The 27286-nt window shown below is 43.9% G+C and overlaps 1 protein-coding gene across 1 annotated transcript; it reads left to right on the top strand.

Annotated features, from left to right (window-relative positions):
- Positions 1 to 1715: 1715 nt before the first annotated feature.
- Positions 1716 to 25897, top strand: pargl (poly (ADP-ribose) glycohydrolase, like). Its single transcript, XM_029710002.1, has 16 exons — positions 1716 to 1839; positions 13767 to 14110; positions 14260 to 14373; positions 14513 to 14605; positions 15710 to 15781; positions 15868 to 15954; positions 17897 to 18057; positions 18174 to 18253; positions 18458 to 18524; positions 18632 to 18707; positions 18982 to 19129; positions 19212 to 19290; positions 19370 to 19478; positions 19605 to 19713; positions 20134 to 20262; positions 25356 to 25897. The coding sequence occupies exons 2-16, from the start codon at positions 13769 to 13771 to the stop codon at positions 25466 to 25468; spliced, it is 1779 nt and encodes a 592-aa protein (XP_029565862.1). The 5' UTR covers positions 1716 to 1839; positions 13767 to 13768; the 3' UTR covers positions 25469 to 25897.
- Positions 25898 to 27286: the final 1389 nt, after the last annotated feature.

Here is a 27286-nt window from a genome sequence, read left to right as displayed (position 1 = left end):
ACAATATGGGTATGAGGTAGGTAGATTGGGTGGGCTATTTACAGATGGACTATGTACAGCTGCAGCGATCGGTTAGCTGCTCAGATAGCTGATGTTTAAAGCTAGTGAGGGAAATATAAGTCTCCAGCTTCAGCGATTTTTGCAATTCGTTCCAGTCACTGGCAGCAGAGAACTGTAAGGAAAGGTGGCCAAAGGAGGTGTTGGCTTTGGGGACGACCAGTGAGATATATCTGCTGGAGCGTGTGCTATGGGTGGGTGTTGTTATCGTGACCAGTGAACTGAGATAAGGCAGAGCTTTACCTAGCATAGACTTATAGATGACCTGGAGCCAGTGGGTCTGGCGACGAATATGTAGCAAGGGCCAGCTGACTAGAGCATACAGGTTGCAGTGGTGGGTGGTATAAGGGGCTTTGGTAACAAAATGGATGGCACTGTGATAGACTGCATCCAGTTTGCTGAGTAGAGTATTGGAAGCTATTTTGTAAATGACATCGCCGAAGTCGAGGATCGGTAGGATAGTCAGTTTTACGAGGGTATGTTTGGTGGCGTGAGTGAAGGAGGCTTTGCTGTGAAATAGGAAGCCGATTCTAGATTTAATTTTGGATTGGAGATGTTTAATGTGAGTCTGGAAAGAGAGTTTACAGTCTAGCCAGACACCTAGGTATTTATAGTTGTCCACATATTCTGAGTTAGAACCGTCCAGAGTAGTGATGCTAGTCGGGCGGGTGGGTACGGGCAGCGAACGGTTGAAAAGCATGCATTTGGTTTTACTAGCATGAATGAGCTAATCAGCAAGCCCTTAATTAGCTGAATCAGTCGGGCTAGTGGTGAAATGTAACAGCTATGTGAAACAACTGGGAGTTCCTGAGGATTGGTTTAAGGAACACTGCTGTAGTAGAGAAGACAGGTTCTAAAGTGTGTGTCAAGATGGAAACTAAAACGCTTTCCTTCCTTTCTGTGCCTTCCCTTGATCTAGTGCGGTTGGTATGTTCCACCCTAGGCAATCACATACTGTATGATGGGAATTAGCCAGACGGGGGGGGGGGGGGGGGGGGGAGAGGTTGTAGGGTGGAAGATAGGGGGTGTAGAGGGAAAGAGGGGGTAGGGAGGGAGAAAGGAGGTTGACAGGGAAAGAGGGGAGTGAAGAGAGGGGATGGGAGGGAGAAATCAAAGGACAGAGGGGGGTGGAGAGGGAGGGAGGTGGGATGAAAAGGGGATAGGAGGGGTAAATCGAGGGGGAGAGAGGGGCTGCAGAGGGGAATGACAGAGAGGTGGGTGGAGAGGCAGAGCTGGAGGGAGAGGGTGGTGAGGAGAACAATAGATGAAGAGTGTTGTTGAGTACGGCTGAACAGAGCTGCCCTCTCCTGATGTCAGGTCAGAGCAATACACAAGGGAACGTGTGTGTGTGTGTTTGTGTGGGACGACAAAGCCAGCGGTGGCAGACCATAGACTGAATACACAGTTAATACTCTGTTTATAGACACCTTATAGATGATTAATATACATGAAGTGGTCATAAACTACAGCTGGTTTGTGTGTGCATGTGGGGGGGGGGGGGGCAGACATAAACACACACACTCACCTTATACATTAAGTCCTGACCTGATGTAAAACAGTTATTCAGTGTTAGGTACAGAGCTGCTCATAGCCCATCACTAGCAGAGATTCAGAAGCAAGGACACACTGCTCAGTATGTACTGAGGTAAGTCTGTGTTGTGTGTGTGTGTGTTTATAGGTGTCTGCAGTGTGTGTGCAGAGGTGTCTGCAGTATTCTGCTAGAGGGCAGCGTAGCGTGGAGAAAACACTCCGACCTGCAGTTTTCCGTTGCCCTGGAAACAGGTAGAGATCCTCTCCTTTTCTTCATCTTTCTCTCCTCTACCCAGTGTCCCCTCCTCCTCTCCCTCCTACTCCTCATCTTCCCTCTCCCCCCCACCGCCTCCTCTTCACCCTCCTCCCTCCCTTCCTCTCCACCCCGTCCTATGCCCCCTCCCCCCACGACCTGCCGCAGCGCGAACACACACACACTCACCAACTCCCCACCATTCCAATCCACTGCAGTCATTTAACAACCGAGTCTTCCTGACTCCCACTCCACATACTAGCACACAGAGTGAACGCACACACACTCAAGCACGTACACACACACGCTTACAGGGCACAGGGTCAAATGGTGCTTCAGTATTGATCTGATATTTCTGTGTGTGTGTGTGGTTGAGGCAGGAGGATCACTATTGCAGCAATATGACCTCCAGCTAATCTCTGAGCAGAGAAGAGAGGGAGGGAGAGAAATAAGAGGGAGGAGCGAGAAGAGAGATAGGAGAAAGAGAGACAAGAAGTAGAGAAAGAGGAAAAGAAAGAGGGAGGGGGAGAGAGAGAGCGGAAACAAGAGAGAGGAGAGAGAGTGTGAAGTGTCTGCATGTGATTATGTCTGTCTCTGCACTGCTATTGCTGCAGCTGATGATGGAGACAAAGGGAATGGAAGTTTTTCCTTTCTTTCTATTTCTCTCTCTCCTGCGCTGACCGATCTTTTACACTCTTTTACATTATTTTAGAGACGTTAGACACACACACACAGGTGTGTGTGCTTACCCACACATGCAAGGTAGCCTTTCTTCATTTTCTGGCCTTTCTTAGTCAGTGTTTTGTTTTTCTGTTTTCTCAGTGCATTCCATTGTGGTGACTTCTCTCTGGCCAGGGGCGGAACATTCCACAGAAATGCCTGACCCACAATAACAGACACACACAGGAAGAGTGAACAAGGGTCTCCACCCTCGCTCAGCCAAATACAGTAGTCCTACACACACACACACACACACACACACACACACACACTCAACTCATCCATGTAATGACACAGACTGCTCACACAATCTCTAGCAATGTGTAGTCCCTGGTTTTCCCTCTCATATTTGCAGACCACATGCCTAAGGCAAACTGATACAGTTGCCATCTGCCTCTCTACCCCTCACACTCACATTCACTGCCTACTGACTGGGACTGGCACAATTATCGTATCGTCGTGTAAACAACAATTATGGACAAAAATCGTGAAAGAAAAAAAAGATAATCATCTTAATATTCATTTTAGGAGTAGGTGGGATACAACTTTGTATTCAAGTAGATATAGTTTTACCCTATAGCATTTTTACATGAAATGGGTAAAGTTGGTAGTCATTTGACGAGTAGAACAGCACGGACGGGAGAAGCTTAATTTCCAAATGGTCAGAACCATTTGTTTTGTGTGTATTTTATCCCCTTTTTCTCCCAATTTCATGATATCCAAATGCGATGCCACTACAATCTTGTCTCATCGCTGCAACTCCCCAACGGGCTCGGGAGAAGCGAAGGTCGAGTCAAGCGTCCTCCGAAACATGACCCGCCAAACCGCGCTTCTTAACAACCGCCCTCTTAACCTGGAAGCCAGCTGCACCAATGTGTCAGAGGAAACACAGTTTAACTGACTACCACCGTCAGCCTGCAGTCGCCCGGCCCGCCACAAGGAGTCACTAGAGCGCAATGAGCCAAGTAAAGCCCCCCCAGCCAATCCTCTAACTCGGATGACGCCGGGCCAATTGTACACCGTCCTATGGTACTCCCGGTCACGGCCGGTTGTGACACAGGCCGGGATTGAACCCGGGTCTGTAGTGACGCCTCAGAAACATTCATTTTTGAGACAGGGGTGTTCCCAAAGCTGTGCTGTATTAATTAGGTATGTCATTGCTAATTTAAAAAAATGCATTATGATGCATTACTAGCTCAAAACATTTTTTTAAACAATTTTGACAATAACCAAGGCTATTTGCATGACAATTAACTGTTACCCAAAATTCCATAATCCTCACAGCCCTACATACCTGTGTCTGTGTGCCCCGACTACACACACGCACATTCAGGTATACACACAACAGTGGAGGCTGCTGAGGGGAGGACGGCTCTTAATAATGGCTGGAATGGAGTTAATGGAATGGTATCAAACACATCAAAGATGTGGTTTCCATGTGGTTTATACCACTCCATTGACTCCATTCCAGACATTATTATGAGCTGTCCTCCCCTCAGCAGCCTCCACTGACACACACAGGCATGTACACATACAGGTCCACAGGCGTGTCATGCACCCATACGCACACACAAACAGCTCCGACCCCTCCATCTGTCCAGAAACATATTGATTACAGACCGATGGTGTGTTTTAATTGTCCATGCTATCTTTGCCTCTTATTCTGTGTTTCCAGATCAGATTATAGTATGAGGAGTATGAGACAGCGCATACAATTGACTACACCAGAGTCCCTGGATTACTGTCCATCACCGCCACCTTGTGTTCAAGGGTCGTCTTGACAGTTACTCTTCCACATAGCGAATTTGCATTTCATCCTGATGAGATTATTGTAACAGATACCTACTTTATTTCGTGCTGAATATGCAATGACAAATTATCAAATGTGCGAATAGAATAACTAGTTATTCAATGCATGGCGCCGATTGAGTGTAGTCAACTTTGTTCTAGGGGCAGAAATGATCTGATTGGTTTCTAAAAGGTAAATGGGCGGAGTTTAACAGATGCACAACTTTTAAAAACAAGCGGAGGTTTGAACTGAGAATCTTGTTAATTAAACTTTGACATACAAGTTGTAATGTTTTGAAATCATTATTGTGTCAGAGATAAGTGTGACAATTGCTCTAAAATACAACTAGTCTCCTGACTTGAAGCAAAGAGTAATTAATCAGAGCAAGCTAGCTAGATATGCATTTAGCAACCTCAAATTAATAAATAGAGCTAGCTAGGTGTCAAATATACAAGTCAGCTAAGATTTTCTTCATTGAAATGTTAAATTGAATAAACTATATGAATTTAAGAAAATGGGGATGGACAGATAGCTAGCTAATTTTCCACCAACATCGGACACTCTAGCGGTTGGAGGATTAAATCACTTTGAGCACAACATTTAAATGGCCTGGAAAATAACGTACGTTTTGCGACTAAAGACACCTTTCTAGCTAGCTGACCACCGATTTTCATTGCAGTTTATGTAAATTAAGTTGGGTTTATATATATATATATATATATATATATATATATATATATATATATTTGACATACACACACATACATACACATCATTTAATATCCAACTTTTTACCAAAATTATTCAAACTCATATGTGAGTATTAAACGTATCTACTTTCTGAAAACAAAAGATGAATCTGTAAAACAGATAATGAGATATTATTTGGTTACAACACTGAAGACACTGAAGAGTACAGAAGGGCACACCGGGCTACGCGATGAAAAGTTGACAAGTCTTTTTTTTTATTTTTACTGGAAGGCTAGCCAACTAGTCAACTATCTAGTAAACACTTCGGATACGAGGTTGGTGTCTCTTTTTTAACTAAATTAAACATATATATATTGTAATTGAACAAAATAGTAAGATGGCCAATAACTGGAGACCATGTTTTTATTTTTTAAATGTAACCTTTATTTAACTAGGCAAATCAGTTAAAAACATTTTCTTATTTACAATGACGGCCTACACCGGCCAACGCTGGGCCAATTGTGCGCCACCCTATGGGACCCCCAATCACGGCCGGAAGTGATACAGTTTGAAATCGAACCAGGGACTGTAGTGATGCCTCTTGCACTGAGATGCAGTGCCTTAGTCCGCTGCGCCACTTGGGAGCCCATATGCCGATAATACAGGACATATTTTTTTGCTAAACCGCTTATCAAAAAGCTGATAGTAGTAGTATTTCCACTGAAATGTCAAACACCAATAATCACAAAACATTGATGGCTTGATCACAAGATAACGCTGTTGAATATACCGATAATATGGGGTGCTACGCTATCTCTTACTAATGTTGAGTCATAGAATAGAGCTAGCCAGCTAGGCTTCCACTTAATTTATCAGAATATTTAGTTGAATAAACTTTATAAACTTAAACATTTCAATGGACTGTTACGCTTCCCTGGGGGCAGAAACATAAAATGCTACGCCAAATGTAGCTTAGCTGAGAGCTATCTCCTAAAGTTGAATTATAAAATCGCTAGCAAGTTAGGTGACAAATCTGCCAGTAAATCTGTTAGTTGAATAAGTGATATAAACAAAAATAATTGGCTAGCTCTTTTTATGATTCAACATTATCTGCTTAACCAGCGAGTCCAGTTTAGCTTAGCATTTTACATTTCGGGAACCCAGGGCTAGTTCATTCCAATTTGTTTGTTTATTTAGCTTATTCCACAAAATACTGATGACGTGGGAGATTACTTAATGGTATATTTGAGACCTAGCTAGCTAGCTCTATTCTATGACTCAACATTAGTAAGAGATCTGCAAGTCAACTAGCTCTGTTTAGCTTAGCAATTTACATTGCTGTCCTCGTTTATGTGCATATAGCTTATTCAACTTAACACTTGAATAAAACAAATGTTAGCTGACTTTCTTGTATATTTTCTAGCTAGCTCCATTTACTAATTCAATATGAGTGGCTAAGAGGTTGCTAAATGCTTATTTGCTAGCTTGCACTGATTAGCTTAGCATGTTTCTGCTAGCTTGCTACATATGCTACAGGAAACCAGTTGTATCTAGACATATTGTCACATTTGTCTGACTATTGTAACACAATCATTTGAAAACGTTACAACTTATAACTCAAAGTTGTATTTACAAGATTCTGAGTTCAAACCTTTTCCATGTTTCCAAAAGTTGTGCAACTTAAACTCTGACCATTGACCTTTTAGAAACCAATCGCATTTGTTCTTCCCTAAACCAATCAGATTATTTCTGCCCTTAGAACAAAGTTGACTTCACTTCACACAAACACGCACGTATGCCGTTACGTCATTTGCACAGGCGACGTGCTTGAAAATTTGCCTCGTCTACGTTTCACTTTCATTTTCAGGATTGCTGGAACTTCACGAAGAGTTCTAAATGCGTTCTGGAAAAACACATACTTTTGCTCTTCAGAAATTAGCTGCGGATTCGGGCATTATTTATTAAGTGAGTAGCCCACCTACACAATTTACCCCCGGTGCGTGTAACGCTTATCAATCCAATGATCAAATAGGATTGTTCAAATTGAAAAATAGAAACTGAGTTAAACATTTTCAACGTTGTAATTGACCTTGTGTCGTCTGAAAAGGGAACGTAAAAATATTGGTGCGGTTAGAAAAACTGGGTGATTTTGAAATACATGGTTATAGTGGACGCCACTAGGCTACTACAGACCCTATACTCATCCAAAGTGATAATTGGTTGTGTATGATCAGATAACCCATTGGCTTCCGGGTTAAGCGGGCAGGTGTTAAGAAGCGCTGTTTGTTATGTTTCAGAGGACGTATGACTCGACCTTCGCGTCCCCAGCCCGTTGAACAATCGCAGCAATGAGACAAGATAGTAAAAATTCAATAAAGAACCAACACACACCAGAGCAGACAGGAAAGCGAGTGCTGTGAGTCACGGACTTTGGCCCTTTAGAGGCGAAGTTTGGCACATATAACAGGCCGTCACTGTGCGCAAACACACACACACACACGCATACAACTTCAGACTATAGGCATACACTCTTCTAATGGCCATGGTGCGTTATGAGCACAACCGGATGAAGAAACTCTTGGCTCTGTCACTGACTGAGAAGAGACCTGGGATTGAGTCCCTGTCATTCAGCCTTCTGAAGTGGCTACAATATTCTGCTGCGTAGCAAACACCTTTCATAGCCTACAGTAGTTTAGAAGTCAACATCTTGGCCTATGTGACGAAAGGGAGGTTCAGAATAGGGGGAGTCAAAAATCTTTGTGTAATGGCAACTATTAACGACCATGGTGCTTTACTAACCATGGTGTATTTCCCTCTTATGGCAACTATCCTTCTAACGACTGTAAATAGTACATGAGCACACCCAATTAAACAAATTATCTTGAGATATGTGGCTATGTCGAACTGTCCTCCAAATTCGCTACAACTGCTATTTTGCTGCCCATTATAAACCTACACTGGCCCACTATATTGAGAACCCATAACCTGTACGCTAACAGTAGGTTGCAGTGGGCAAGTGAAATGAAATGAGACTATAGTTTATTGGCATTATAGCTCTATAGGCCTATCCAATGACTGCGGGAGGAGTGAAGGAGGGATTTTATGCAAACGTGTCAGAGGGACGAGAGGCAACTCAAGGACCACTCCTGCAAAGCAATGGAATTTAGGTGCTGTTTGAATATATTCATGGATGGATTCTCAGTTTCAATGGAATTTAGGTGCTGTTTGAATATATTCATGGATGGATTCTCAGTTTCTTGAAATACTTTTTGTATTTAGATCAATTATTATGTGGACACCTGCTTGTCTAGTATCTCATTCCAAAATCATGGGCATTATTATGGAGTTGCTACTAAAACAGTCTCCACTCTTCTGGGAAGGCTTTTCACTAGATGTTGGAACATTGCTGTGGGGACTTGCTTCCATATTCAGCCACAAGAGCATTAATGAAGTCGGGCACTGATGTTGGGCGATTAGGCCTGGCTCACAGTCGGAGTTCCAATTCATTCCAAATGTGTTCAGTGGGGTTGAGGTCAGGGCTCTGTGCAGGCCAGTCAAGTTCTTTCACACCAATCTCGACAAACCATTTCTGTATGGACCTCGCATTGTGCACAGGGGCATTGTCATGCTGAAATAGGAAAGGGCCTTCCAGAAACTGTTGCCACAAAGTTGGAAGCACAGAATCGTCAAGAATGTTATTGTATGCTGTAGTTTTAAAATTTCCCTTCACTGGAACTAAGAAGCCTAGCCCGAACAATGAAAAACAGACCCAGACCATTATTCCTCCTCCTCCAAACAAATTTGGCACTATGCATTCGGCAGGTAGTGTTCTCCTGGCATCTGCCAAACCCTGATTTGACTGCCAGATGGTGAAGTGTGATTCATTCCAATGGTGGCGAGCTTAACACCACTCCAGCCGACACTTGGCATTGCGCATGGTGATCTTAGGCTTGTGTGCGGCTGCCATGGAAACCCATTTCGTGAAGCTCCCGTTGAACAGTTCTTGATGTTTCCACTTCACAATAACAGCACAGAAAATTGACCAACTGGCTTGTTGGAAAGATGGCATCCTATGACGTTGCCACGTTGAAAGTCACTCTTCAGTAAGGCCATTCTACTGCCAATGTTTGGCTATTGAGATTGCATGGCTGTGTGCGTGATTTAATGTGCTTGATTTTATACACCTGTCAGCAATGGGTGTGGCTGAAATAGCCAAATCCACTAAATTGAAGGGGTGTCCACATACTTTTGTATATACAGTGTATATTATATCAATGATCATAGGCTGTAGAAATAATCACTGATCTGACATCACTTGGTTGGTAGCATAGCGTAACATCTCCTTTCACCTATCATTCAAGGATAGGAGGAATGAAGGATGCATAAGTTATCCCAAAACATGGGCGTCATCTCCATTATCGTCATCTCCATTATGGGCTATGCATTTATCTCTGCTATACCGCTAACTTAGGCTACTTGTTCACTGTACAGAGGCTAGTGTCTAGACCTTTAATAGGTTATAACAATGGACCGTAAAATTGCTGTCTCAGACGCTGCTTTACCTGAACCCCTGCCCCAAGATGTTCATCACAGGGTTCGGGGGGCAACTCGTGAGTCGACAGGGACGCGCAATAGATCTCGGCGCAATCTGTGCATTAGGCTACATTCACAAGATAACAAGCCTATGAGGCTACTTCATTGGATGTTTAAATAAAACACAATGCCATTAAGCACAGATTTGTAAGTTAACCTTCCATTGTGACTTGTAGGCTAGGCCTAGCTGTTAGACTTTCTATACACGGTGTTGGCATACGCAGGGGTTTGAAGATAACATTGTAGCGAAGGGCAGTCTGACAGCAACTGATGTACGCAACTCCATGTCTCTTCACAGTCGGTGACCGTACCACGAGAGTTAACCCCATTCAGTGTCTTGACAACGCACAATGGCCGTTAGAATGGTATAGCATTGCCTCGGAGATACCTGGTGTGTGTGTGTGTGTGTGCGGACTGGGACCAGCCCTAGCATTTCTAACACACTGGGCCATGTTTTTCCTCAAGGCCCCCCACACCAGCCCATTTATTTCCGTGTAGCCCCCAGTGTTAGCCAGATAATGATAATTTTGCACAAAAACATGCCCACCGCCTGAAATGCCAGATGGCCAGTCCACCCCTGCCACTAAATTAACATCCACCACCGACACTATGATGGGATGAAGTGTGCATGAATTTAGAGATACAGGCAGCAATGTGATACATTAACCACAGCAATGTTGTTCCATTGCTCACCCCCTCAGACCATAAACATATTTAGCAAAAAGGAACATTCATAACTTATACCAGTGATTAAGATATTCTTAGCAGGATAATGTTAAACTTGCATGCATAATTTCAGACATCAACTCAAAGTTTTGAACTGTTGTAAATGTAGCCTACACACAACTTCCTTTTTCTCAGAGTGGAAAAATAAGATCTGACCCAGATGAACCCACGTATATGACGGTTCCATCTGAGTGTAGGCCATGAGACCACAATGCACTGCAGCGCTGCAGAGCGTCATGCAAACTCCCTCTCTGTGTGGGTAGAAAGCAGGAAGTGGTGTGATTCTCAGAAACAGGTTTGGAAGTGATATACACACATCAGAATGAAAATAAATGCACAAGACATTGATAATGACTTGATTTCTGGAATAGGCTCTTTGAGGATTTTTTTGTTGTTGTCTTCACCTCCAAGTCAGTCATGAGTCATCCCAGGTTTCAACATCCCTTAGGTAGAAATAAGTCAAAGAGTTAGAATCTGTCATGTACAGCTTTATTATTGAGTAAAACATTAATACACAGTAGCAGTTTTTGCTTGCTTGTAAATAATTTTTTCCTTGATCATTTGCACAAAAAAAACAAGTTAGACCGGCACATTCGGCTAAAAATTGATCAGCCAATCCGCCCCTGTGTGTGTGTGTGTGTGCCACATTAATTTACCACTTTATAGTGTAGGCAAGGCTAATCTCGCCAGCACTGAAGCGGTAGCGTCCACTTGAACCACAGATTTAAGAAATAACCGTTTTCCCAGCCACACCAATATTTCATTTTGAATTTTCAAACAAATAAAGGTAAATTGGAAAAACAATATAAAATCTCAATTTTAATGGGTGGAAAAATTCTAAATTCAATTTGAACGAGTAGTCGGGAAATTGAAACTAATATTCTATTTAATTTCATCAAGTGTATTATATAGGCTACATTATTATATATCGCTGAAGTTGGAGACTTTTATTTCCCTCACCAACTTTAAACATCAGCTATCTGAGCAGCTAACCGATCGCTGCAGCTGTACATAGTCCATCTGTAAATTGCCCACCCTATCTACCTACCTCATCCCCTTACTGTTTTTATTTTATTGACTTTTCTGCTCTTTTTGCACACCAGTATCTCTACATGCACATCTTCATATGCTCATTTATCACTCCAGTGTTAATCTGCTAAATTGTAATTATTTGCTCCTATGGCCTATTTATTGCCTACCTCATGCCTTTAGCACACACTGTATATAGACTTTCTTTTTTCTACTGTAGCATTGACTTGTTTATTGTGTTATTGGCTTGTTTGTTTACTCCATGTGTAACTCTGTGTTGTTGTCTGTGTCACACTGCTTTGCTTTATCTTGGCCAGGTCGCAGTTGTAAATGAGAACTTGTTCTCAACTAGCCTACCTGGTTAAATAAAGGTGAAATACATTTTTTTTTTAAGTATTAGACCATTTGACTGATACACGGAACTGAGTGCTATGTTCTGACGGTAATATTCATCAAAGTGTCAATGTGACAACATGATTATATAGATTAGTCTGCGTTCATTTTGGTGTTATTTCAAAGACAAACAAACTAAATGGTCCATTTTCGTGGAACAGTTTAATTTCAATAACGTTTTAGTTTTTCAAAATCATTGTCTCGTGGTTAATCATAAAAATCTGAAGGAAAATTATAAAAATCTAAAAGTTAAAATTCATCAAGAGCATTTGCCTCTGCCATATGGACACATTGATACATTGTGGTCCATTGGTGGCTAAAGAAATGAGAGCATGGAAGGCCATTGCAGCAGTAGGCCTATAACTTCCATCATCAAATAAGTAAAAGGCCTAAAGTGGACAAATAAAAACAGTAGAAAATATGATAAATTCTGGTTCTTTCAATCACATTCATCTCTCTTCTCTGCCTGTCTGCCTCCCTTTCAACAAGTTCAACATTGCATCAAATCATCACATTGTATCAACTAGCCTATTCCGGGCCCTCAAAGTTTCCTGCGCCAGTGAGCTCAGAACAGAAAGCTGTTTTTTATGGCGTTTCCACTGGATATATGGATATCAGATCATGATATTTTGCTCTATCACACCGAGGCTGGGAGTGTTGGAAAGATGTTTCAAATACTGAGGAACTATCATTTGCACTGGATATTAAAAAAACAGACTTTGTTGACTTGCGTGAGGCGAAGAAAAAAAATTGGGGTGTACGGTGCATTCTGAAAGTATTCAGACCCTTGACTTTTTCAACATTTTGTTACGTTACATCCTTATTCTAAAATGGATTGAATTGTTTGTTTTCCACATCAATCTACACACAATACCCCATAATGACAAAGAAAAAACTGGTTTGTAGAAATGTTAGTTTCTCCCATTCTTCTCTGCAGATCTTCTCAAGCTCTGTCAGGTTGGATGGGGATAGTCGCTGCACAGCTATTTTCAGGTCTCTCCAGAGATGCTTGAGCGTGTTCAAAGTGCGGGCTCTGGATGGGCCACTCGAGGACATTGAGACTTGTCCCGAAGCCACTCCTGCGTTGTCTAGGCTATGTTCTTAGGGTCGTTGTCCTGTTGGAAGGTGAACCTTTGCCCCCAGTCTGAGGTCCTGAGCGCTCTGGATCAGGTTTTGATCAAGATCGCTTTGTACTTTGCTCCGTTCATCTTTCCCTTAATCCTGACTAGTCTCCCAGTCCCTGCCGCTGAAAAACATCCCCACAGCGTGATGCTGCCACCACCATGCTTCACTGTAGGTATGGTGCCAGGTTTCCTCCAGATGTGACGCATAATGCAACAGAAATTTTTTTAAATATTTTTTATTTTTTTTGCTACAGCACAAATTCTTGCTGTTTTTTTATTTTTATTGCTGCACCCTCAGCACCCCTACATCTTGAGGCTATGAGAAAGTGCAGTTGTCTTTACATGTAGGTCTGATATCTGATTGGAGGTTAACTTTGCAGTAATGCCATTGGTCAACAACTTAGATGTTGAATCCAAACAACTCAGATGTTATAAAATGGTCTCAGATTCATTGTCCTTTATCGTTGTTCCTGACCAGCTGTGGTGAGATTCACTCACTCACTCACACTCTCTCTCTCTCTTTCTCTCTTATCCCTCTCTCTCTGTCTCCTCCCCCTTGTATGCCTTTTATGTAAATCCGTTCATTTTATAATGCTAATTAAATATTTGCTTTTGATATAGACAATTCTTAGTCCTTTCTTGATAACCTATTACTGTAACTCAACTGTGGTCCTGCTGGCAAATTGCAACATCATATTTATGGAGTCAGATAAACATTTTAGTAGACTTTGCATACAAATGACATAGTCTTATCATAGGTCACATGTGAGGTATATTTAATATAACCTGTATGTTGATATGATATATATCACTCAGGAGCAGACAGTATAAGCCTACTCCTGTCTCTCTTGTCTATCTCCAGGTATGGCCGATCAAAACAACAGTTCCCAAATGAAAGCTGTCCTGCAGCATAACGACGACATGCAGAACAGGGATCAGGCAGTTAAACGCCACCCAAACGGAGAGGTCCTTGCTGGAAACCTGGTCACCAAATCACTGCAAAGAAACAGTGAGAGAGAACGGGATGGAGAAAGGGAGAAAGAGGGGGAGGGAAAGGCGGGTGGAGGAGGGGACACAAATGGAGGGAGGGATAGAGAAAGGAAAAGAGACACGGAGGGTGCGAGGGGTGAGAAGGAGAAGAGGTCGTGCTGCTCTCAGAAGCTGGAGCAGCTGTCCTTCAGCAGAACTCACAACGTCCTCATAGATGTAAGAGAGATAATTAAACCAGTGCAGATCAATAAAAAAGCTTGCATCTAAAGTGACTGAGAGTGAACTGGAACGTTTACACACAAAAAAATGACTACAAAGAGTGTCTCTCACAGATCATTCATGTCTCTGTCTACCTCCCTATTCAGGTGAATGAGTTCCACCATAAAAGGACATTGAAACCTCATTCTGGACGTCATGTGTGGCACAGTGACTTTGTTAAGATGCCCTGCTCACCAGAAAGCCTCATCAAGACTGGAAGGGTGGGTTCATTGATTCATTCATTTACTGATGATTGATACATTATTTGTCAATTGATTGGTTCATTGAACATTTGGTTGATTGATTTATGTTTGTTGGCTAATTTGTTGATTGGTCGGTTGGTTGATTGACTTTTCACAGGTAATCAGCTCTGAGCAAAGTCGGTGGGAGGTGGTCTCTAAACAGCTGGAGAGTCTGGCCAAGAAGACCACTGCATCAGTGGGTGACGTAGAAGTACGACACACACACACACCTCTATTATCCTAACATTTCCTAACATGCCTCCATCATCCTAACATTTCCTAACATGCCTCCATCATCCTAACATTTCCTAACATGCCGCCATCATCCTAACATTTCCTAACATGCCTCTATTATCCTAACATTTCCTAACATGCCTCCATCATCCTAACATTTCCTAACATGCCTCCATCATCCTAACATTTCCTAACATGCCTCCATCATCCTAACATTTCCTATCATGCCGCCATCATCCTAACATTTCCTAACATGCCTCCATCATCCCAACATTTCCTAACACGCCTCCATCATCCTAACATTTCCTAACATGCCTCTATCATCCTAACATTTCCTAACATGCCTCCATCATCCTAACATTTCCTAACATGCCTCTATTATCCTAACATTTCCTAACATGCCTCCATCATCCTAACATTTCCTAACATGCCTCCATCATCCTAACATTTCCTAACATGCCTCTATTATCCTAACATTTCCTAACATGCCTCTATTATCCTAACATTTCCTAACATGCCTCCATCATCCTAACATTTCCTAACATGCCTCCATCATCCTAACATTTCCTAACACGTCTCTATTATCCTAACATTTCCTAACATGTCTCCATCATCCTAACATTTCCTAACACGTCTCTATTATCCTAACATTTCCTAACATGTCTCCATCATCCTAACATTTCCTAACATGCCTCCATCATCCTAACATTTCCTAACATGCCTCTATTATCCTAACATTTCCTAACACGCCTCCATCATCCTAACATTTCCTAACATGCCTCCATCATCCTAACATTTCCTAACATGCCTCCATCATCCTAACATTTCTTAACATGCCTCTATCATCCTAACATTTCCTAACATGCCTCCATCATCCTAACATTTCCTAACATGCCTCTATTATCCTAACATTTCCTAACATGCCTCTATTATCCTAACATTTCCTAACATGTCTCTATTATCCTAACATTTCCTAACATGCCTCCTCATGTTAACCTGGGTTTGGGGTAACAGTTAAGGAGGGATTAGCATGTTTGACCAGTACTGTTTAACTATGATCTACATGTTTCTCTCCACTTAGAAAGCCATAAAGAAATACAACCCAAGGTATGAAGCTCAATGGTCCTTTGATGCCCTGCATACCTTTGTTAAGGTCAGTTACCACTTCACTGTGAATGTTCAACTCTCTCTAAATGTGTTATGTAGAATTACATATATTCTCCTTTCCCTCTCCTCTAGAAATCACCCAAAGAAGAGAAATACTACATGTCTGTTTTTCCTAAGATAGCAGAGCTGGCCTCCAGCCTGCCTCACTATATCAAGAAGGTAACAACATAGGAACTGCATTATGTACACTATGTAGGGTACAGAGGTAGTGTACTATGTAGTGTGGCAGACCAGGGGGTTTGGTCAAGACGTTTACACAGATCAGACAGGGACAGAGTAGGATTAGCTCGGTTTCAAGGGTGTTTATTTAAATAATACATCAAAAAAGAAAAGGATAGGTCTCCCCCATGAGACCCTCTCCGGGATACCGTCTTCTGGGCTCCGGATTTTGCTGTATCCTGACCGGATCAATACTGCACTCACTCCTGTTACCTCTGTAACCGTTCCCAACTATACGGGAGTCCTTTCTTCACCCACTCTCCCTGTGTGCTGCCCTTCTGGCAGCTTTATGGGCCTTGCACAGCTGGTGAGCAATCAGCCCTTGATTACTCACCAACTCCCAATCAGCCCCAATTAGTCCTGGCCGGAGAACCCGTCGAGACCTGGCACATCCAGCAGATGGAGCCATCGCCTCGTGATGTATACACCGTCTGTCACCAGGCCTCGACGAGTCTCCCCCCTTTAGCTCTGTCGGGGAGGGGACTGTCATCAGTGCGACGTATGTCTCCCTTCTCAATAGGGCGTCCACATTTCCATGCTTCACCCCTGACCTGTGCACAACAGAAAAAGAGAAGCGTTGAAGGGACAAGAACCACCTGGTGACCCGATCGTTTGTCTCCTTTCCCCTGGCCAGGGGAGCATGGTCCGTGACCAGGGGGAAGTGGGTACCTAACAGACCAGGGGAGCATGCTCCGTGACCAGGGGGAAGTGGGTACCTAACAGGTAATACTTGAGAGGGTCTAGTGCCCACTTCACCGCTAGACACTCTTTCTCAACAGTAGAGTACTTTTTTTCTCTAGGTATCAGCTTTCGGCTGATGTACATGATGGGGTGCTCCTCCCCATCGTGTATCTGGGACAGAACGGCGCCTAGTCCCGTATCACATGCATCCGTCTGGACCACCATCGGCACCTGGAAATCGGGCATTACGAGAATTGGATGGGAGCACAGGACTTCCTTCAGATGGCTGAACGCCGCTTCTGTCTCGTTCGTCCATTTCACTGATTTCGGGAGGCGGCTCTGGGTAGATCAGTGAGGGGGGGAAGACTTGACCTGTGTCTTGGTGCGTGGGACGGGCCAGTCCCATACTGCCTGACCCTTCCTCTCCTGGGGCTTGACGTTCCCCCGTCCGATCATATACCCCAGGTACTCCACCTCCTCTAAATCTAGTTTGCACTTCTTGGGGTTCGCGGTCAACCCGGCTTGTCTGAGCGCGTCCAGCACCGCCTGGAGGCGCGTCAGGTGCTCTTCCCAACCTTGGCTGTGGATGATGATATCATCCAGATATGCCGCTGCATACTGCTGGTGGGGTCGAAGCACTCTGTTCATCAGTCGCTGGAAGGTGGGCGGGGCTCCATGGAGACCGAACGGGAGCACCCGGTACTGATGCAAACCGTCAGGTGTCGAGAACGCCGTCTTCTCCCGGGAGGAGGCTGCCAACGGTACCTGCCAATATCCTTTGGTTAAGTCGAGGTTGCTGATGTACCGGGCCTTTCCCCAATCGGCCGATCGTCCAACCTCGGCATGGGGTAGGCGTCGAATAAGCTTATGTCATTCACACCCCGGAAATCATTACAGAAGCGGAGGCTATCGTCCAGTTTGGGCACCAACATGATGGGGCTGCATCATGCACTGAGACTCTTCAATGACCCCCATCCTCAGCATAGCCTCCGCTTCTTATTTCACGGCCTTCCTTCAGGCCTCTGGAATCCGATATGGCCTCTTTCTGACCGTTTCCCCGGGCCGGGGAACAGAGGTAGTGTACTATGTAGGGTACAGAGGTAGTGTACAGATTGTAGAGGTACTGTATGAGTGTTCTCTACTGTGTGTGTGTGTGTGTGTGTGTGTGTGTGTGTGTGTGTGTGTGTGTGTGTGTGTGTAGGCTATCCCTCTACTCCAGAAGGACCGGACTCAGTCCATCACGTTGTCCCAGTGTCAGATAGCTTGTCTGCTGGCCAACGCCTTCTACTGCACCTTCCCCCACCGCAACTCCCCCAACCCCAGAGCAGAGTACCACAACTACCCCACCATCAACTTTAACAGGTCAGAACACACACAACAAACTCCACTGAGGACCCACACACACATAGAGACAACACAAAGTATTCCAACTTCAACAGATGATAACATGTGACCACTCTATCTCTCTGTGTTGTCAGTCTGTTTGAAAAGTGTTCTGAGAGGAAGAGAGAGAAGCTGAGAGCCCTCCTTCATTACTTCCACACTGTCACAGACCCAGGTAAGTTACTACCACACACTACTATAGTCACTATAATGACTGGAATACAAGTACTGTAGGGTACAGAATGAGTGTATTATGTAGGTTACAGGAACCTATTTAAGACAGTCTGATGAGTGTCGATGAGGAATACCCTCTGATAATAGTTGCTGTGGGAACCAGATTTACCTGTCTGAACTTTGACCCTTGTTGTTGCCATGACAGCGACCAGGCCCACTGGACTGGTGACCTTTGAGAGGCGCTACATCAGAGACATGCCCAACTGGGGGAGGTACACTCGCTCGCCCACTCTCTCTCACTCACTCACTCACTCACTCACTCACTCACTCACTCACTCACTCACTCATATGTCCCCTCTTGTCTTTCTCTGTGTGTCAGTTGTAAGGAGACTGTTCCTAAACTCCACGTCACCTCAGCAGGCTGCATAGAGGAACAGGGAGCAGGGATGCTACAGGTTGGTGACATCTACTGGCTTGTGTGTGTGTGTGTGTAACATTGTATAAGTGTGTGTTTGTGAATTTGTGACTGTAACGCTAAGTGTGTGTGTGCGTAACACTGTGTGTTTGAGTGTGTAACGCTAAGTGTGTGTGTGTGTGAAAAAGTGAGTGTGTAATGCTAAGTGGGTGTGTGTGTGTTTGTGAATTTGTGAGTGTGTAACACTGTGTGTGTGTGTGTGTGTGTGTGTGTGTGTGTGTGTGTGTGTGTGTGTGTGTGTGTGTGTGTTTCAGGTGGACTTTGCCTGTAACATGATAGGAGGTGGAGTGTTGGGCTCAGGTCTGGTTCAGGAGGAGATTCTGTTCCTGATGAACCCAGAACTTATCGTATCTCGACTCTTCACTGAGAAACTAGGAGACAATGAGTGTCTCTTCATCACAGGTGTGTGTGTGATCACAGGTTATATCACCTTTAATCTCTCCTCTCCCTTTCCCTCCGTCACATTTTCTCTCTCTCTCTGTAGGTTCTCAACAGTTCAGTCAGTACAGTGGCTACAGCGACACTTTTAAGTGGGTAGGGCCTCACAGAGACAACATTGAGAGGTGAGCACACAAACTCACACACACACACACCCACTCACGTACCCGCTAAAATCCCTGATTGCTCTGCCTGTGTTTGCAGGGATGAGTGGCAGAGGCTACACAGACAGATTGTGGCCATGGATGCTCTCCACTTCAGAAACCAGAGAGAACAGTACAACATGAGACAGGTCACCAGGGAACTCAACAAGGTGAGAGACAACCCTCCTCTCCTGTAGGGGCCAGATTACAGCTGATTAGTAGAATCAGGTGTGCTAGCTAGAGCAGGGCTGGAGATAAATCTGATGTCGGTGGTCTCCTGTAATATCCTCCCTCAGGCGTACTGTGGCTTTAAGGCAGATGACAACACTTACCCAGACTTCCTTCCTGACATCGCCACGGGCAACTGGGGCTGCGGAGCCTTCAATGGAGACCCCAAACTTAAAGGTACCCCTAACTGTTAACCCCTTACTTAAAGGTACCCCTAACTATTAACACCTTACTTAAAGGTACCCCTAACTATTAACCCCTTACTTAAAGGTACCCCTAACTGTTAACCCCTTACTTAAAGGTACCCCTAACTGTTAACCCCTTACTTAAAGGTACCCCTAACTGTTAACCCCTTACTTAAAGGTACCCCTAACTGTTAACCCCTTACTTAAAGGTACCCCTAACTATTAACCCCTTACTTAAAGGTACCCCTAACTGTTAACCGCTGACCCTTAAGTTAAAGGTACCCCTAACTGTTGACCCTGGCTTCTAACTCCCCAAACACTAACTCAACTCTACCCACAGGATATTCCACAGAGACCCACTCTGAAAATTCAAATGACTCAGTGATCTGATTGGTTGTTTTTCCCCTCCCAGCTCTGATCCAGCTGATGGCTGCAGCCAGGGCCAAGAGGGGCGTGACCTTCTTCACATTCAATAACCTCAGCTTGGAGAGAGAGCTGCAGAACATGCACCACCTACTGGTCACACACAGAACTACAGTGGGTGAGTTAGTACACACAGAACTACAGTGGGTGAGTTAGTACACACAGAACTACAGTGGGTGAGTTAGTACATACAGAACTACAGTGGGTGAGTTAGTACACACAGAACTACAGTGGGTGAGTTAGTACACACAGAACTACAGTGGGTGAGTTAGTACACACAGAACTACAGTGGGTGAGTTAGTACACACAGAACTACAGTGGGTGAGTTAGTACACACAGAACTACAGTGGGTGAGTTAGTACACACAGAACTACAGTGGGTGAGTTAGTACACACAGAACTACAGTGGGTGAGTTAGTACACACAGAACTACAGAGGGTGAGTTAGTACTCACAGAACTACAGTGGGTGAGTTAGTACACACAGAACTACAGTGGGTGAGTTAGTACACACAGAACTACAGTGGGTGAGTTAGTACACACAGAACTACAGTGGGTGTGTTAGTACAACACAGAACTACAGTGGGTGAGTTAGTACACACAGAACTACAGTGGGTGAGTTAGTACACACAGAACTACAGTGGGTGAGTTAGTACACACAGAACTACAGTGGGTGAGTTAGTACACACAGAACTACAGTGGGTGAGTTAGTACACACAGAACTACAGTGGGTGAGTTAGTACACACAGAACTACAGTGGGTGAGTTAGTACACACAGAACTACAGTGGGTGAGTTAGTACACACAGAACTACAGTGGGTGAGTTAGTACACACAGAACTACAGTGGGTGAGTTAGTACACACAGAACTACAGTGGGTGAGTTAGTACACACAGAACTACAGTGGGTGAGTTAGTACACACAGAACTACAGTGGGTGAGTTAGTACACACAGAACTACAGTGGGTGAGTTACCATAGAACAGACTCAGATCTACAGTGGGTGAGTTAGTACACACAGAACTACAGTGGGTGAGTTACCATAGAACAGACTCAGATCTACAGTGGGTGAGTTACCATAGTACAGACTCAGATCTACAGTGGGTGAGTTACCATAGTACAGACTCAGATCTACAGTGGGTGAGTTACCATAGAACAGACTCAGATCTACAGTGGGTGAGTTACTATAGTAACTACACTGAACAAAAATATAAACGATACATGCAACAATTTCAAAGATTTTACTGAGTCACAGTTCATAAAATGAAATCAGTTCATTAGTCCCTAATCTATTGATTTCACATAACTGGGAATACAAATATGCATCTGTTGGTCACAGATACAGTACTTAAAAAAAAAAACTAGGGGTGTGGTATCTGGTGTGTGACTGGTGAGTATGCGGGCCATGGAAGAACTGGGACATTTTCAGCATCCAGGAATTGTGTACAGATCTTTGCGACATGGGGCCATGCATTATCATGCTGAAACATGAGGTGATGGCGGCGGATGAATGGCACGACAATGGGCCTCAGGATTTCATCCGTGAAGGGCACACTTCTCCAGCGTGCCAGTGGCCATCGACGGTGAGCATTTGCCCACTGAAGCTGGTTACGACGCCGAACTGCAGTCAGGTCAAGACCCTGGTGAGGACGATGAGCACGCAGATGAGCTCCCCTGAGGCGGTTTCTGACAGATTGTATAGATATTCTTTGGTTGTGCAAACCCAGAGTTTCATCAGCTGTCCAGGTGGCTGTCTCAGACGATCCCGCAGGTGAAGAAGCCGGATGTGGAGGTCCTGGGCTGGCGTGGTTACATGTGGCCAACGATATTGAGGCCGGTTGGACGTACTGCCAAATTCTGTAAAATGACGTTGAAGGCGGCTTATGGTAGAGAAATGAACATTAAGTGCTCTGGAATCAGCTCTGGTAGACATTCCTGCAGTCAGCATGCCATTTGCACGCTCCCTCAAAACTTGAGACATATGTGGCATTGTGTTGTGTGACAAAACTGCACATTTTAGAGTGGTCTTTTATTGTCCTCAGCATAAGGTGCACCTGTGTAATGATCATGATGTTTAATCAGATTCTTGATATGCTACACCTGTCAGGTGGATGGATTATCTTGGCAAAGGAGAAATGCTCTCTAACAGTGATGTAAACAAATTTGTGCACAACATTTGAGAGAACTAAGCTTTTTGTGCGTATGAAACATTTCAGGGATCTTTTATTTCAGCTCATGAAACATGGGACCAACACTTAACATGTTGCGTTTATATTTTTGTTCAGTGTATTCAAACCAAGGTGGCATTGACATGCACTACGCTTTTAAGCTCTTGATGGTTGCTAGGCTGCGCCCATTGCTTCTATCCTCCTGGCAGTTGTAAACTTTGTTGGCATGTCACTTCACTCATCTCTTCACATAGCCCATCACATGCACTGTTTTCTTAACCACAACATGATGGATCCATAAAGAATTACTGTGGGAATAAATATTACTGAATGACGAAAATATGGGAATAAAGTAGGATAATGCAATTGAAGGCATCAAATTGTTGCTTAATGAAACTCCAATAGCGTTAGCCTACCTGTGTGTTGTCATCTATTTCAGCACTGTTTCACACTGCTTTGAGACAAGCATGGAACTCTTGAGAAATCAATCAATAGCTAGGTTGCCATCCAATTGGCGACAGATTTCCTTGTGAATATTCTAAAATCCGCATAAAGGAAATATGCACATTTTCCCACCAGTGTGTTTCCACCAAATGGACTTGTTGCGGATACAAATCTGTGCTTGATGACACAGTGCACACAAAAAGTAATTAATGTACCAAATTCAATGTGTACAACAGTGAGAATATATGTCTTTGTCAAACAGCAGTCAAGCATCGATCATCATGTCACCAGAATAAAACCCTCAATATTTATTGGAAAGGAGCATCAAGGTCATCACCGTGCACTTTCACCGCACTGTGAAGTTCATCATAACTTATTTCATGTGTAGCCTAATAAACTGCATGCTTTCCTGACCAGTTGTAGTGGGAGGACCACACATGTCATCGCGTGACTCCATATTTACTTCCATAGGATGGTTATTATATCAATATTTGCGTATAAAAGCGTTTCCACCAACATTTCTCGCATAATTCATTTAATTAGACACAAAAAGATCCCACCTTGTCTAGTGTATTCTGTTTTGTCGACATTTGGAAAGTTTACCAACAACTCTTCTGTTTCCATCAGGCCTGTCGTGACAATTGTTTTATCCAACATGTACACTACATGACCAAAAGTATGTGGACACCTGCTTGTCCCCACCTATGCTGCTATAACAGCCTCCACTCTTCTGGGAAGGCTTTCCAATAGATGTTGGAACATTGCTGTACGGACTTGCTTCCTTTCAGCCACAAGACCATTAGTTAGGTCGGGCACTGATGTTGGGCGATTAGGCCTGGCTCGCAGTTGGCATTCAAATTTTTATTTTTTTATGTTTATTTAACCTTTATTTAACCAGGTAAGCCAGTTGAGAACAAGTTCTAATTTAAAACTGCGACCAATTCATCCCAAAGGTGTTTGATGGGGTTGAGGTCAGGGCTCTGTGCAGGCCAGTGAAGTTCTTTCACACCGATCTCAACAAACCATTTCTGTATGGACCTCGCTTTGTGCACGGGGGCATTGTCATGCTGAAATAGGAAAGGGCCTTCCCCAAACTGTTTCCAGAAAGTTGGAAGCACTGAATCGTCTAGAATGTCATTGTATGTTGTAGCATTAAGATTTCCCTTCACTGGAACTAAGAAGCCTAGTCCGAACAATGAAAAACAGACCCAGACCATTATTCCTCCCCTGGCATCCGCCAAACCCAGATTAGTCCGTCGGATTGCCAGGTGGTGAAGCGGGATTCATCACTCCAGAGAATGTTTCCACTGCTCCAGAGTCCAATGGCGGCGAGCTTTACAGCACTCCAGCCGACGCTTGGCATTGCACATGATCTTAGGCTTGTGTGCGGCTGTTCGGCCATGGAAACCCATTTCATGAAGCTCCCGACGAACGGTTCTTGTGCTGATGTTGCTTCTAGAGGCAGCTTCAGCACTCGGCAGTCCCATTCTGTGAGCTTGTGTGGCCTATCATTTTGAGGCTGAGCCGTTGTTGCTCCTAGACGTTTCGACTCCACAATAACATCAGTTACAGTTGACCGGGGCAGCTCTAGCAGGGCAGAAATTTGACAAACTGACTTGTTGGAAAAGTGGCATCCTATGAAGGTGCCACGTTGAAAGTCACTGAGCTATTCAGTAAGGCCATTCTACTGCCAATGTTTACTATGGAGATTGCATGGCTGGGTGGTCGATTTTATTCACCTGTCAGCTGAAATAGCAGAATCCACTAATTTGAAGGAGTGTTTACATACTTTTGTATAGTGTACTTTATGAAGATTGGATGAAAAACGGGTTATTGTCAGATTTTTCTTTTCATTGACTCTCTGTTTGGATATTGGTTAGGTTACAATTAGGCTGTGAAATGTTAGCTAAGTTGAGGTGAGGGCTGCTCGTGATCATCTTGTCTAGTTGGCTCATTTATTATCTCTGATCACAACATTTAGCCAGCATGTTATGTATCTTAATAACTGGATTATTTTGTTCTTCTCTCACAGTTGCTTAGTAGCCTAGGCTTACTCCCGACAAAAAGCCTCTGACTTCTGAATCAGTGAGATTTTGTTAAACTGAATCTCCATCTGTAGGCTATATTTGGTTAATTCTCTGGCTGGGCAAATTAGTGTAGGTAGTAAAGCTCATCTATTCGTTTTCTCATCTATCACTGATCAGAAACATTTGGCATTCAAGAATATAGCCTAAATCAAGAGTAGGTCTATTATTTTGCTTGAGTGCATATAGGCAACTCCAAAAGCCTGAAGAGATTGTGAAATATGAACACGGGACAGTTTTTTTTATATAGATTGGTATTATTTTCTATTGATGTGATGAAGATTCTCTCAATGTAAGACCCTGCACCCTGTCAAAGCGGACTTAGGGTAGAAAAGAGATCAAACGTGGATTAAAAAAACATGGGCTTGCCTTGGGCTCTGTTTTTTTATATGACAGCGGTTCCACACGTTGCCGTTATGCAAAAAAGTCCTCCTTCCCTTCACTGTGTTTAGTCAAACCTCCTATCCTCCTAGTGGCCGTGTAAATCATGTTTGATTGATTGATTCCTCTCCCCTGTTTCAGGTGAGCTGTATGAGTTGCTGGTTGACTACTGTGCTGTGACACAGTTGGCTCACACACATGTGGACCTGTTTGATTGGATCGGGAATACCCTGAATCCCAGGAGTCAGCTGTGAGGACACATCTCCATACTCTAAAGGAGCTTCCTTTCCTTGTCTCCTTTCCTTTTTTCACATTATTGAGATGCACCCCAGAGAGAGGCTCTATGAATGATCAGTGGATAGAAACATGGTATAATTCCAAGTAATGGTTGATTATGAATGTGTTTGTCTTTCACTGATACACTGTTACTAAATCAAACTGATACATTTGTAACTACTGCATACTGAACTATTTACAAAACTACTAAATGTGATGATCAAACAAAGCTAATGAAATGATGTCAGCAAAATCAGGGGTCCTGCTTTTTCATTTCTCCCTTGATAATAGCCAACAACTTAACCATCACCAGACACTATGTATATATACATGCAGTGTACTGTAAAATACTCTAAAATGATAATTTTTTCTTTAAACATTTTGAATAAATTCCTCTTTATAATCTAGTGACTTCACTGTTTGTTTATTGGTAAAATGCGTATTGTGGCTGACAGACATGCGCCAGTGGCGGCTGGTGGGAGGAGCTATAGGAGGACTGGCTCATTATAATGGCTGGAACGGTGTAAATGGAACGGTATCAAACACATCAAACATGGAAAACACTTTTGACTATTCCATTCCATTCATTACAATGAGCCAGTCCTCCTATTGCTCCTCCTACCGGTCTCCACTGATACGTCTCTCTCTTGGTTCTCTGTCTCGCACGCACGCACGCACGCACGCACACACACACACACACACACACACACACACCCTTTGGCAGAACCAGGAAGTCCGTCCCACAAACTCTCTTCTGAGGAAATTAAACTGATCTGAGTCTCTCTGTCGTCTGTCTGTGTGAGAGTGAACAACAACAGTCTAAATGGCTCAGCAGGGAGTTCTGCTGGAGAAGGAACAGTTCTGTTGTTCTGTCTGTCTGGATCTACTGAAGGAGCCGGTGGCTACTCCCTGTGGACACAGTTACTGTAGAAGCTGTATTGAGAGCTACTGGGATCAGGATGACCAGGGCATCTACAGCTGTCCTCAGTGCAACCAGACCTTCACTCCAAGGCCTACTCTGAGGAAAAACAACATGTTGGCTGAGGTGGTGGAGACACTGAAGAAGACAGGACTCCAGGCTGCTCCCCCTGCTCTGAGCTATGCTGGACCTGGAGATGTGGCGTGTGATTTCTGCACTGGGACCAGAAAGCAGAAAGCCCTCATGTCCTGTCTGGTATCTTACTGTGAGACTCACCTCCAACCTCACTCCTGGACAAAAGAAACACAAGCTGGTCAATCGTGTGCTGTGGTGACTGGTAACAATTAACAACATAGTCCAGGAGAGAGAGAGAAGGTGCTGAAGGAGCTCCAACAGGCTGTGGAGCCTCTTAAGGTGAGTATTATTATTATTATTATTATTATTATTATTGACCAGAAGAGATGCACCATTTCACTTGAGAGAGAGACTCCAGTCCCACTGTAGGGAACAGGCTGTCTGGGTTCCAAGTTAGAGAGGAAATAGACGGATTAACATGGAGCCTTCTATCCTCTATCTATCTCTCCCTCTCTCTCTCCTAACAGCGTTCTGCAGATGCAGCCGTGGAGGACAGTGAGAGGATCTTTACTGAGCTGATCCGCTCCATGGAGGAAAGGCGCTCCGAGGTGAAGGAGCAGATCAGAGCCCAGGAGAAGGCTGAAGTGAGTCGAGCTGAAGGACTCCTGGAGCAACTGGAGCAGGAGATAGCTGAGCTGAGGAGGAGAGATGCTGAGCTGGAGCAGCTCTCACACACAAAGGATCCCATCCATTTCCTTCAGGTAACTATACTGTCTTGTTACATTATGAAATGTAATATCTT

The sequence above is a fragment of the Salmo trutta genome, chromosome 23, assembly GCF_901001165.1.
Source record: "Salmo trutta chromosome 23, fSalTru1.1, whole genome shotgun sequence".
NCBI lineage: Eukaryota > Metazoa > Chordata > Actinopteri > Salmoniformes > Salmonidae > Salmo > Salmo trutta.
This window is presented reverse-complemented; position numbering and strand designations above follow the sequence as displayed.

What these genes read in the sequence shown, in the direction of transcription:
- pargl (XM_029710002.1), top strand. Translation starts at nt 13,769, where the DNA reads ATGGCCGATCAAAACAACAGTTCCCAAATGAAAGCTGTCCTGCAGCAT. An exon ending in CCCACCATCAACTTTAACAG is followed by an intron (nt 18,058 to 18,173) that starts GTCAGAACACAC and finishes CTGTGTTGTCAG; the next exon opens with TCTGTTTGAAAAGTGTTCTG. An exon ending in TGGAGACCCCAAACTTAAAG is followed by an intron (nt 19,714 to 20,133) that starts GTACCCCTAACT and finishes TTCCCCTCCCAG; the next exon opens with CTCTGATCCAGCTGATGGCT.